The following is a 14,562-nucleotide window of genomic DNA, read 5'->3' as shown; positions in this document are numbered from 1 at the left end:
CACTAATGCTTGTCTTCAGGTGGACACAACACACTAATGCTTGTCTTCAGGTGGGCACAACACTCTAATGCTTGTCTTCAGGTGGACACAACACACTAATGCTTGTCTTCAGGTGGGCACAACACACTAATGCTTGTCTTCAGGTGGACACAACACACTAATGCTTGTCTTCAGGTGGGCACAACACACTAATGCTTGTCTTCAGGTGGACACAACACCCTCTAATGCTTGTCTTCAGGTGGACACAACACACTATTGCTTGTCTTCAGGTGGGCACAACACCCTCTAATGCTTGTCTTCAGGTGGACACAACACTCTAATGCTTGTCTTCAGGTGGGCACAACACTCTAATGCTTGTCTTCAGGTGGACACAACACACTAATGCTTGTCTTCAGGTGGACACAACACACTAATGCTTGTCTTCAGGTGGACACAACACACTAATGCTTGTCTTCAGGTGGACACAACACACTAATGCTTGTCTTCAGATGGACACAACACACTAATGCTTGTCTTCAGGTGGACACAACACACTAATGCTTGTCTTCAGGTGGGCACAACACACTAATGCTTGTCTTCAGGTGGACACAACACACTAATGCTTGTCTTCAGGTGGGCACAACACTCTAATGCTTGTCTTCAGGTGGACACAACACACTAATGCTTGTCTTCAGGTGGGCACAACACACTAATGCTTGTCTTCAGGTGGACACAACACACTAATGCTTGTCTTCAGGTGGGCACAACACACTAATGCTTGTCTTCAGGTGGACACAACACCCTCTAATGCTTGTCTTCAGGTGGACACAACACACTATTGCTTGTCTTCAGGTGGGCACAACACCCTCTAATGCTTGTCTTCAGGTGGACACAACACTCTAATGCTTGTCTTCAGGTGGGCACAACACTCTAATGCTTGTCTTCAGGTGGACACAACACACTAATGCTTGTCTTCAGGTGGACACAACACACTAATGCTTGTCTTCAGGTGGACACAACACACTAATGCTTGTCTTCAGGTGGACACAACACACTAATGCTTGTCTTCAGATGGACACAACACACTAATGCTTGTCTTCAGGTGGACACAACACACTAATGCTTGTCTTCAGGTGGGCACAACACACTAATGCTTATCTTCAGGTGGGCACAACACTCTAATGCTTGTCTTCAGGTGGGCACAACACTCTAATGCTTGTCTTCAGGTGGGCACAACACTCTAATGCTTGTCTTCAGGTGGACACAACACACTAATGCTTGTCTTCAGGTGTGCACAACACACTAATGCTTGTCTTCAGGTGGGCACAACACACTAATGCTTGTCTTCAGGTGTGCACAACACACTAATGCTTGTCTTCAGGTGGACACAACACACTAATGCTTGTCTTCAGGTGGGCACAACACACTAATGCTTGTCTTCAGGTGGACACAACACACTAATGCTTGTCTTTAGGGTTCTACCTGGATCCAAAAGGGTTCTACCTGAAACCAAAATGGGTTCTTCAAAGGGTTCTCCTATGGGGACAGCCAAAGAACCCTTTTAGGTTCTAGATTACACTCTGTCATTAAGTGCTGTCATTAAGTAGACACAAAGATCTGTTCAGATCTATCATCTGAATGTAGGTTTTTAGCGGATTTTAATACAACACTATATGTTTCCAGGTGTTATCCGTAACACAATGCAGAACTTAAATATTTTAAGTCGAGTGTAACACAAGACAAAATCATATGGTTATGCAATTATGTATCATCCGTAGTAGGGTTATTTTTGGCTAAACATCTGGTTAAAGTTAGGAATAGTTGAGCAGTAGAACACCCACTTTGTTTTTCGGGTCTTTTCTCTTTAAGTGTTCATAAATGTATATCTAAGCTCAAGTATTTTGTAAATAAATAAACAATTCCATTCCTAGCCATCCATTCCCTGTGAAGTCATCTGTTTAGTAACCTCCGTGTCACAGGTAATATTCAAACTCCGATTAACTCATGCGTCTCAAATATTTCACACAAAGTCAAATCATGTGTACTTAATCACCTGGGACACACGTTAGCCAGGGTGAATACGAGTAGAACCCCATTGTTCATTGGCCAGATTAGAGATTTAATGGAGTATCAGAAACCTTACGCCCTTCCCAGAGTCCCAACCGACAATATCCCGGGTTTTGGTCCTTTTGCGCCCTTAGAAAAAGGGAGAAATCGTACTCTCCCAAGTGTCCTACTTTACGTTGCCGTAGGGGCCAGGAGTGAAAGGCTCTTTTTTCTCATGCCCCCATTGTTTGTATGTTTATAAAGAGGCTGGAACACGTACAAAGTTGAGCGACACTGGTCAGACCCTCCTTCGGGGGATCTCCCAGTCATTCAAAGTAAACGTGAGAGGCTTTCCTATACAGCGACCTGTTTAATACAATCAAAAGCAATCTCCATTGACCTCCATAGTCCTTTAGGCCCATGAGAATGTGTATTGAAAGGATCTGAGTTCTATTTGACTGAACAAGTGAGTAATTACACACCCATTTAAGGATATACTGTATATACTACAATAAGGGATGAGGTGTATCAGGTCGAATAGAGTGCATGGTTATTTTTCATGTCCCGTGGCTACATTAACATCATTCTGTGCTTTTAGCACTTCTCTAATAGGTCTACATGCTGTGATCAAACAGGAATGATATAGCCTGAGGCCTAATCACCAGCTATTGCAGAGATAGCATGATTTATCTTTGCCTCTTCTGTGACCTCAGACTGTATATGGAAAAGTACAGAGGTAGTGTACATCTATCTATAGTGTACGCCTGCTCTATTACAGTACATACAGTATAAGCCATATTTTCTAGACTGGTTAGGTTCTGATTGCAGTTGATAGAGAGCCAAACTTTCGCCATTGACTATCCTCCCATTGAAGAACATGTCCCAAAAAATTACAAAATGATCTGGCTTTCATTTGAACACTATTGTCCAAAATGTTGTACAACATTCCTCTCCTCTGTGATCGACTGTCTGCTCCGGGTTGCTGTGTCTGTCAGGCCGAGTGTGGTGCATTGATTGGGTGAGTTTCGGTCCCTTCCTCTGATGAAGGTCAGGAAGCGTAGGTATTGGTCTCAATCTCTGAATTATATATAGTTTTCCTTAGAAATTCAACTTGGGAAATAGTTTGAGGTGCAGTATAGTGTCCTTTTGTTAGGTGGTTTTTGCTAGCTATCTAGCACTGTTCAGTTCAAGGGATGCGAGTGGCCAAAGCTTACCCACACACCATGTTTAGGCAGTACGCATGTGCAAAATATGTCAGGAACGGCAGCACGCGTCAACGTTTTGAATGGATGGGAAGGAAGGAATGAATACCCTGGCGGCTTTATGAGGTTTTGATGTAGTTTTAGCACATTTTGGGATCTGAAGTGTACTGAGCATCATTCGATAACAAAAAATAATGTCAATTTTCTTTTGTATCATTTCCTTTTTTATTTGTCTTTTCATAACAGCTTTTTTAAATTAGATTATACACACACCCTGACTGCACATCACTGGTGTGTGTCAACAAATACAGCATTTAAATGATGTGCCAGTTTTGGAGGCAGGCTGCTTACACAGGTATTTAAAGGGAGGTATTCATTTTCCCCAGCTGCAGCTTTCAGGGGGGACATTCTGTGATTCATGATGGTTTTAAATGAAAGGAAGGATTTGCTTATCTTAGTGTTGCGAGATTGCGCAGAGCTTTGGAGTAACAGAGGTCATTTATTTGTTCTGTTTTTGGAAGATGATTGGTTTCAGAGTCCGGGGAAACGGCAGAGAAGGCAGTGCGTCACTCAGTCAGACATACTGTAGCGCAAATTAGCAATGAACAAATGTGTGTTGTTTGCACTTGATAGGATTGGCACTTCCTCTATAAATATTAGGCCTACTAATTTAGCATGGTATGAAATGAGAGATTAATAAAATATCAATCACCTACCCTAGTTTCTCATCTCTTTGGAGTTTGACTGTCATTATATTTATTTGGGCCCCTATTAGTTATAGTGTACACGTTCTTATCACGAAACCAGGGACATGATACCCACTGATGAGCAGAGAGGCCCTGGAAAGAAAAGTGTTGACTCATGCGAATACAGCTCTAGCTAGCCCACTACAGTTAATTGGCAATAATGATTTACAAAATAATCTGAACCAGGATCTTCTTACTAGGGCTACAAACCATCATTGGCGCTGCCAACGACATTTGGCAAAGATGTTGACTATCGCGGAAGTGAGCCATGTCTCCGTCCGATGAGACTCTTGACTTTATAAATTCCTTTGGCGTATCAATTTCCGTTTATCTAGCAACGTTGTAGTTGATGTCCCTTCAAGTCTTGTTTATCAATGTCTCTGGAGAGCCTTGTTACCCGGGGAACACAAACATGCCCAAGAGAGCGTCTGGCGGTGAAAGGGGCTCTGGGAAAGCTTCCGCTGGACGCTGAGACTGACACAGAGCGGTGACCTCGTGTTCACAGGAAGTGACCGGGGTATTTTTTTGCAGCATGGCTCGAGTCGGTCCCGACTACTGCAGTCTATGATGTTGGAAAGGCTTGCTAACTGAGCTGTCACTTTATCGCTGTGCGTATCTCAGTGTGTTGCCCATATACCCACAATTACAGTATCATTTGTCTATTGAATAAAGAAAAAAGCCTTGAATGCCACTAATGGATTTCCAACTGCTCTTTACAATATAAAGGTAAATCCAGTTCACTATATCCACCTTGTTAAAATGCCTGCTACATATAACTCAAGCTGCATACAAAGAGGCAGACAACACAAAGTGTTAAAAATAGAAGCATTAACATGCAGTGTTTAATGGTAGTGTACAGGTTTGTGTTATTCAAAGGATAAGTTAACTTGAGACCTACTACGAGACCGCATATTGAAATATTTCGACAGTATTCTGTACAGTTGAATTCTACCTTTACATTGCATACCATATATTTTCTGTACACCTGGTGACACGCCTGCTCGCATACTGTAGTTGTAATCATCCTCACAGTGGGCGTTAGGTTTGTAAGTTCTTAGAGGATCAAATTGAATGAGCCCAGTCTATATTTGCCAGAACACACTTAGACAAATCTTAGTTTTTGCTATTTTTCTTTGAAATAAGTAATTGTAGCTACAGGCAGTTTCTCAAGAATAAGACAGTACTTTCTTCAGATCATATTTGATTCATGGGATATTCCAACTCAAACCGACTTTTGGCACTGCACGTACTGTCAAAGACAGATGACCGGTGCGATGGGATTGGACAATGGGACAACAAGTATGTATGAAAACACACACCTCCTACTCTGTTACTCCTCCTACTAAATCGACAGTTATTTGATTTCCACCAGCCCTGGTTCCTGTGCAGGGCAGATCTGCTGGACAACAGCCATCAATCGTCATGGTGATCGCTGTAAGATCTACGGGGCCCGGCCTACATGCACCCCTAGCCATAATTGATCTAGAAATCCATTTGTCACATGAGAGGCGGGGGAATGTCACGAGGCGGCAACATGAAGTGCATGACACATTGGACCTGCACTGTAGCCAATCAGTTTTCTTTTTCACATTCCATACAGTCATGTCCTCAGCAGTGCTACAGAATACATTTGTTTCCATGGTTGTGACCGCATACATTTGAAATTGCTTTCAGAACACATTTGATGTGGGTTTTATATAGTTGAATTGAGGAACATTGTTTATTTTGTGGAGGAGTTCATTATAATATATATATATATATATATATATATATATATATATATATATATATATATATATATATATATACAAGTTACATGTTTTCAATCAGTCAACATTTCAATGGAGCAGCAGTGAGATGATTGGATACTGTGTAGAGGAATGCTATTAAAACTACCCAAACAGTCACTCCGGTTAATGATTTACCTCAGCTTTGATTGGATCTCAGCGCCAGGCCAGTTCATGTAAACCACGAGAAAGCAATGTCCCAAGTGGACCTGCAACAAGCATAACAGCTCTGTAGTCATAAAAACATCAATAACTGAATGAAAGATTCATCTCAAACACAGAGGGGCGAAATTCGTTACAAATATTTATACTGTGGAGGCTTCGCCTGGTAAAACCAGGCTTGTTAAACCAAGCTAGTGTAGACTACCCACCAGACGAGGCAGTTAACCCACTGTTCCTAGGCCGTCATTGTAAATAAGAATTTGTTCTTAACTGACTTGCCTAGTTAAATAAAGGTTAAATACATTTTTTTTTAAATTAAAAAACAGAGCTGGAACCCTGGGGTTGTGGGGTGGCTGTGGTGGAATCAATAGGGACCTGTTCAATAAGCGACACTGCCACTGATCTAGAACAAGGTCTTGGGAGCTGCTAATTGCTTCTGCTTTGCTTGTTATCAGACGGACATTCTCCCTCTGATGTTACAAATGTAATTCGTTCAACCCGAGACAAAAGGAACCTGTTGCTAATCACCTCCCATGGTTGCTATGTTGACACGGGACAGCAGACTTAAAGGTCCTCCTCTCTCTGTATGTCTTGGGCCCCGTAGAGTAGGAGTGCTGATCTAGGATCAGTTTAGCCTTTTAGATCATCATGAATAAGATCACATGGACAGAGGGGACCTTTATCCTAGCACTCCGACTCTGACGCTTTGGCCCATGTTATAAAAACTGGTCGTTTCTTTTTTGATCACTGCCTAGACTACATGTTGGGTGAATTCTCGAACAAGTCTGGGCTTGTTTTGTTTTTCAGTTTTATTGTGAAATCTGCCCTGATCTTCTTCTTTCCCAAGGCTCAGCCATTGATCTTAACGACAGCCCAGTGGTAACAGTCCACAGTCCTCGCTCCTCGGAGGCTATTGATCTTAACGACAGCCCAGTTGTAACAGTCCACAGTCCTCGCTCCTCGGAGGCTATTTATCTAGTAGTCAGTGTGTCGGACAGATAGTCACTAGATATTGTGTAGCAGCTGTCGCACCATTCAGATGGGGAGGATTAAGCTCTTTTCCCCTTGGCCTGTGCTAATAAAATGCAGGTTTATAAGAGCTTTATCATCTACTGAATCACAGCCTGGCAGGAAAAGAGCGGAGTAGCCATTATTGTGTTTTTGAGCCCTGCACCATGTTTTTCATTAAGCTTGTGGTTTTAGACTAGGACTGATAAGAGACATTTACAGAAACACACTTTTTCTTTTAAAGGAGCTCTTATGGAACCACATTGTCTGTAAAAGCTCTACTTTTCTAGGAATTCATCCGAAGACTTTTGAGCATTTTGAGTCTGGTTCAATTTGAACAGCACTTAACATCAGATATTGTATCTTACCTCGAACAAGTCTTCACACTCCATTGCTTGTTCTTTATACCTGGAATCACAAGCGCTAAAAGGCACAATTACTTTGACCTAGACGGTCACCGGGGAATTTCAGGCGAACAAGAGAAGAAGAATGTGTCTGTGGCCTAGTTGGACATCTCTGGCTACCTGCTGTTTAAAATGACAAATTATCTCGTGCTCTGCGTTGATTTTGTTCTGGGACTAATTGCTAGCTGCGTGACTCTAGCTGCTGTTTGAGTTGACTTTAATCACATTAGTGGCAAAATGTGTTGCTTCCAAGCAGAACCGAAGTAAGTCAAACAAGGTTTTGAAAAGCCCAATTTAGTGAAGAACCACTCAATTACGTGACCGTTGAGAGTTTTTGTGGGACATACAGTAGATGTTTAACATTGTGGCACATTGTGGCTTCGCTTTCACTAATGAAGAAAGGCTTTGTCAGAAGCTTCAGTATTGCTTTCTGTAACACATCGCCCAAACTGGTAATGTGTTGATTGTTTACTATCTTCAACATGATGAAACTAATAAGAGGACAGTTTAGTTTGGAATGGAGTGAAAATATGTGAATAAAAATAGATGGTCAGTCAAAAGTGTCTCACAATTCATGCCCGTGAAATGACAAATAGTGAAACCTAATATTCAAGTAACTAACCATCTACAAACATCAAATAATCATTCTTAGGTCAAAATAACTGACTCCTAGTTTAGTTATAGGGGCTAAAAGAAGCGTGTCGGCGACAGTCAACCTCAACATAATAGCCTTTCTATTATCCCCTTTCAAAAGCAGGGGCTCTGTCGCTTGACAGGAGGAAACCGATACCCTCTGAGACTCAAGTAGGCCATTTGGGCCCATTTGAAGTCACTCAGGCACAAGACAGCCACAGAGAGAAGAGCAGTGCCACTTACACAATAAATCACAACCTGGGAGGGTTGCAAGTGATGCAAGGCATGCAGATACATACAGAACAAACAACCCTTTAATGCCTCAGCAACAACATCATCATGCTAGCAACAATGCAACCTGTTGACTGTGGATGGAGTGCCTGAGTAGCTGTACATATCCAAGCAATATTTCAAGACTTTGCGTCGCCACTATGCAACTGAGGGCATTGGGTTCTGATTGAGTGCCTGGTAGGGGTGAGATCAGATCCTGAATAATGCATGGCTTTGTAACCTTTCTCCATGTACAGTACATTATGAAATCCTGTGGCTCTGTTCTGGCGGGACCACGGGTGGGTGCCCTGGCCTACAAGTTAGGCTTTTTGGGGGGGTTAATGGAAAAGCAAGGGGAAAAGCCTGTCTGTACCTGTCATTTGGTCTGAAACGCTAATGAGGGCTCGAGTGAGGCCCAGGCAAGGGAAAGGAAAAGAGAAAGGAAACCATGGGCCACCCACCGCAGAGTTCCAGGGGGTAGCGCTACCGGCAGACAGACCACACAGAGCGAGCTCTGGTTTCTCCCAGTCTTATTTGAATTACACGGTGGTGCGCGACGCTAAATTACCGGGGATAGATAACGGTATCACCGAGGAAGCACAGTGAGAGCGTGTGGCCTGTTTAATGATAAGGCAAATCAGACTGCAGCAAGCCAGGTTTGCGGTTCTGCGCAGTGAGGTGGCGTCACTCGGCCATGAGTCTAAAGGCACTTACAGACGCCCTGCAGTAAACGGCATTTGAACCACGACAAAATTCACCTACCGTGTGTAAAGACCAGTAGTCCCGGTTGTTGTCAGCTCGAATGTTGTCGTTAAAACATTGTTTGTTTGACAAGATGAACTCTGCACATTGGTCAACCATGCATGGCGGCCGCTCAAGACTACAGCTAATTTAATCTTTTGGCACCTCAAGCACCGAGCCAGCCTACCGTTTCCAAGTCTTGATCACGTTGAGGGAGAGGTTGTTGTCCTAGCACCACACGGCCAGGTCTCTGACCTCCTCCCTATAGGCTGTCTCATCGTTCTCTACCACTGTTGTTGTGTCATTGGCAATCTTGATGATGGTGTTGGAGTCGTGCCTGGCCATGCAGTCATGAGTGAACAGGGAGTACAGGTGGGGACTGAGCATGCACCCCTGAGGGGCCCCTGTGTTGAGGATCAGCATGGCGGATGTATTGTTACCACCTTACCACCTGGGAGCGGCACGTCAGGAAGTCCAGGATCCAGTTGCAGAGGGAGGTGTTTAGTCCCAGGGTCCTTAGCTTAATGATGAGCTTTAATGAAGGCACTATGGTGTTGAACGCTGAGCTGTAGTCAATGAATAGCATTCTCACATAGGTGTTCCTTTTGTCCAGGTGGGAAGGGCAGTGTGGAGTGCAATAGAGATTGCATCATCTGTGCATCTGTTGGGGCGGTATGCAAATTGGAGTGGGTCTAGGATTTCTGGGATAATGGTGTTGATGTGAGCTATGGCCAGCCTTTCAAAGCACTTCATGGCTACAGACACGAGTCCTACGGGTCGGTAGTCATTTAGGCAGGTTACCTTAGTTTTCTTGGGCACAGGGACTATGGTGGTCTGCTTGAAACATGTTGGTATTACAGACTCAGTCAGGGACAGATTGGAAATGTCAGTGAAGACACTTGCCAGTTGGTCAGCACATGCTCGGAGTACACGTCCTGGCAATCCGTCTGGCCCTGCGGCCTTGTGAATGTTGACCTGTTTAAAGGTCTTACTCATCACATTGGCTACGGAAATCGTGATCACACAGGAACAGAATAAGACCCTCAATGTTTTATTTAAAGGAGCATCAACCTCGTCACCGTGCACTTTCCCCACCCTGTGACGTTCATCATAATGTATTTCATCTAGCCTAATAAAATGCGTTCTTTCCCATGATATGAAGAAAAAAAAGTGCAACATACTTTACTTGCATAAAATGGTTGGAAGGAAACCTGGTTAATGTCAAGCCATTTTGAGGATGCTGGAATTATAATTTGGACGAACGTGCGCATGCCTGGCCTACAGGAGACTTTACAAGTAGCCTAATTACATTAAAACATTGTGACTGGTTGTGATTATGTCACATAAAAGCTAATACATCTTAAAAAGCAAAATGACAAATATTTAGGCTATATTGAAGTGTTAGATTCTAGGTGTGCGAGGAATAAGCCTTTCGGATTGGAGAGGAGGCTAAACGCTTTCCTGAACAACTGGGCCTGACGGGAGCATATGTGGCCACGTTATTATAGGACGACTTGGGAGAATGATGATCTGCAACAGACAGCGCATCTCAGTAACGGAAGAATTAAAAATACAGCCAGGCTGGCCTGTTACTGTGCCTTTCTAGACTGTCCAGAGTAGACCCACAACTGATCCAAATAGAATGAAACATTCAAATCACAGGGCTTTTGCGCATTCGCTCAAATGACATGTTCACTGCTGCCTAGAGTAGGAGTTTGTACTCACTTGAAAACAATAATGCAATTATCCATTGCATTGTGGTGTTGTAGGTTAGTCTAGGTATGATAATTGTATTGTCCCTAAACAAGATCAATAGGGGGTGCTTTTTTGAGCTGCGTGTCTCATGTCTTCACTGTTCTTCATGCGCATTGATGCACCTGGCCTCTCCGCTGCCTATCAGCTATTCCTATTTGTTGTTGTGGATTCATATTAAAAATGGATGAAATGCTTTTATGTGGGGTGTGATTGCTAGTTAGCCTATTGCAGATCTGTACAAATGATCCACATACCGATATCACTATGAATGGTGGATAGAAGGCAGTCTAGACAGACTAGTAGGCTATATTGATCTGTGGTATAGTACAAGTTAGCGTGCGGAAAAGCATAGTGCATCAGGGAAATAGCAAAACACCTTGATATCGGGGAGGAGCATGCAAGCAAATGAGGAAATGTGGCTAGGATGGAATACATTGATATAGTAAAGCCTGCAAAAGAGCTAATGTAAACCACGGGGAAAAACACACTAGCCTCCCCTGTACACAATAACATTTAAATAAAAACTCCACAAAGCTTGGCAATTTAAGATGTTTTATTGTCACATACACCAGATAGATGCATGAAATGTGTCGGATAGATGCATGAAATGTGTCGTTTTACAGGGTCAGCCATAGTAGTACAGTGCCCCTGGAGCAAATTAGGGTTAAGTGCCGTGCTCAAGGACACAGACAGATTTTTCACCTTGACGGGTCAGGTATTCAAACCAACAACCTTTCAGTTGCTGGCCCAACGCTCTAACCGCTAGGCTACCTGCCACCCTCCCCTATTTTGGACCGCCCAGGTAAATTTAGAACGATCCCTAACTGTTTTGACTGAGTGCACATCAAGTTGACAGATTTGAAAGCTTGCTGTGATTTGCAGCAGTGTTTTCCATTAGCGGCTGTCATTGGCTAATCAGCTGGGTAGTGTATACAGACTCAAGGCATTAGAATGTATCAGAGGCTACCAAAATAGAGCTCCTTCGGAAAAACATTGCTGTGCCCTGGTGGGCAAACCCCCTGGTCGGGGGCCGCCTGGCTACTTTCTCTATTTGGATGGCTACTCTATGTACTTGTGGAAAACACTTTTCTTTAATGCTTTGAATACCTATTACATAGATAACATATTGGATGGAATCTCCAAGCTCTTATTATATATTATGTATGGCCCAGTACATCACCGGGGCCAAGCTTCCTGCCATCCAGGACCTCTATACCAGGCGGTGTCAGAGGAAGGCCCTAAAGCCACCCTAGTCATAGACTGTTGTCCCTGCTACCGCACGGCAAGTGTTAACGGAGCGCCAAGTCTAGGACCAAAAGGCTTCTCAGCAGCTTCTACCCCCAAGCCATAAGACTCCTGAACAGCTAATCAAATGGCTACCCAGACTATTTGCATTGTCCCCCGCCCCGCCCTTTTACGCTGCTGCTATTCTCTGTTTATTATCTATGCATAGTCACTTTAACTCTACCTACATGTACATATTACCTAAATTACCTCGACTAACCGGTGCCTCCCCACATTGACTCTGTACCGGTACCCCCTGTATATAGCTTCGATATTGTTATTTTACTGCTGCTCTTTAATTATTTGCTACTTTTATTTCATATTTTTTACTTATCCATTTTTTACTTAACACGTATTTTTCTTAAAACTGCATTGTTGGTTAAGGGCTTGTAAGTAAGCATTTCACTGTAAAGGTCTACACCGGTTGTATTCGGCACGTGTGACAAATAAAAATGTATTTGATTTTGATTTGATCTTCACATCTCAACCTAATTGAACAGCAATTAGGTCTGCAGTGTCCCCGGTTATTGTATTTACTTGGAGTTACTAGACTATCAACTGACAAATGTTAACACTATAAATAACACACTCTACAACACGTATTTTACCTCTCTTAATGTCAAATAAAGGCCCTACATGCACTTAAAGTATCAGATCACAATCAACAGCCTTTCAGAAGCCTAATAAAGAGAGGAATGGCGTGGCTTAACTTTTACGATGATCAAATATGGCGCAGCCATAATAACATCAATCATTTAAAGTATTATCCAACTGAAGTGGGGAGAGGGATTAATCATAGGTAGAAACCTAATCGTCCTCTGAAGCGTTTTTTACCTTTGTAAGACAACACTCTTCTAAACCACAGGGAAGTGGCTACAGCGACTACAGCCAATAGGCTTATAATTCTACAAGGACAGCAGGTCAATGTTCCAATCCCGTGGCACATAAGGATATTTAAACATTTGAACTGGGACTCTACCTTCAGAATGACGATAGCGTTACCGTTCTGCACTCTAAAAAATGCTGGGTTATTTGGTAACCCAGCGCTGGGTAAATATTGGACAGAACACACGCTGGGTTATTTTGACCAAGCAGCTAGGTATTTTTTTAATGTAATCCATAGGTCATATTCAGGAGGCATGGCCTATTAGGGGCGTGGCTTTCATAGTTATTTTTGGACACCCGTGAGAGCAAATGTAATTCCTTTTCATGTTAAATTTGTACACTGAAAATACAAAAAAAATCTTGAATATTTTTGCACATTACATATTCTAATATACATTTCACAACATTATTATTTACATATCACAATATTGAGATGCAATATCAGGATATGTGTTATCCCAACATTGGGAAATGCATAGGCTCTTTAGGAACTCAAACACACTCCTCATTTAAGCCACAAAGGTATCAGTGTTCAACCTTAACATGTGATAACAATACAACAGAACAGATTCACATTTACTCTCACGGGTGGCCAGAAATAATTATCTGAAAAACACGCCCCTACTAAGCCACCCCTCCAGTCTTCTGATCTGACCCACTGGGTCATATCTCAATAACCCAGCATCAATAACCCATCAGTTATTAAAGAAAACAACCCAACAAAGTGTTCTAATGCCTGCAACCCAGCAGTTGGGTCATCCAAACAACCCAGCATTTTTTAGAGTGTAGTGTTCTATTCCATTTCTATGGGAATGACTATCATTGGATAAAATGGCTTTTCACAATTATGACAACAAAGACACAAAGTGACTCTATATGAAAAGATAGGGGTGAATGATATTTGGGGAAGAGATGTTTGGTCTAGCAGGCTGAGTCTCTGAAACACACTGTATTTGAGGATGTAAAACAATTCAGACAGCTATTACATATTTGTATTCAGATGACATGCTGCTGTATCTGTATGCACATGGTCCCTTTCAGGCCTGCAATCATCTGTCTCTAATATATTCCTGCTTGTAAGTGGCTCTGATTAGATGTGCATATCAGAGCGAGGTTGTTGTTCCTCTGAACTGAAGAAATTGTTGCGTAATGAGATGAGCACTCTGTGCATCTGACACTGAGTGGGGAGAGTGTTCCATCCCACCCAAACTGATTATCTCTGTCTGTCAAGACATAATCCTATCTTCATGTTTTTGCTTGCTCTATATTTAAGTTAATTGAATGAATTAGATTACAGCACAGTATGTTAATCTCTCTCTCTCTCTCCCTCCCATCTATCCCTCTCTCTACAGCTCTAGTGGTGAGGTTCCTGACCAGACGTTTCATCTGGGAGTATGACCCAACGCTTGGTAAGACATCCAACCTGCTCATCCTGCTGTCCTAGGCAGCATTGAAAAATAACCTGCACAACACTAGTCTTAGTCTGTTCCCGTGCAGCCAGTAAAGCACTTTCCCTATGATTTTGGGTATCCAAGGCTTTATCTGACCTCAAAGGCTGTTTTGATCCAAAGATGGCTGTGCTGCGTTGGTCAAAGCCTTCTATCTCTGCGATTTATCATATCAAGATAGCAACCGAAATAATAATAATAATAATCACTCC

The 14,562-nt window shown here is 42.7% G+C and overlaps 1 protein-coding gene across 1 annotated transcript in view; it reads left to right on the top strand.

The window, feature by feature from the left end:
• Nucleotides 1-14,562, top strand: part of LOC120031758 (ras-related and estrogen-regulated growth inhibitor) — a 42,212-nt gene that overhangs the window by 21,252 nt on the left and 6,398 nt on the right. Inside the window, exon 3 of the mRNA XM_038977555.1 lies at nt 14,255-14,311. Within this exon, the coding sequence (XP_038833483.1) occupies nt 14,255-14,311 (57 nt within the window). The remainder of the gene's footprint in view (nt 1-14,254; nt 14,312-14,562) is intronic.

Source organism: Salvelinus namaycush, chromosome 38 (assembly GCF_016432855.1).
Source record: "Salvelinus namaycush isolate Seneca chromosome 38, SaNama_1.0, whole genome shotgun sequence".
Taxonomy (NCBI): domain Eukaryota; kingdom Metazoa; phylum Chordata; class Actinopteri; order Salmoniformes; family Salmonidae; genus Salvelinus; species Salvelinus namaycush.
This window is presented reverse-complemented; position numbering and strand designations above follow the sequence as displayed.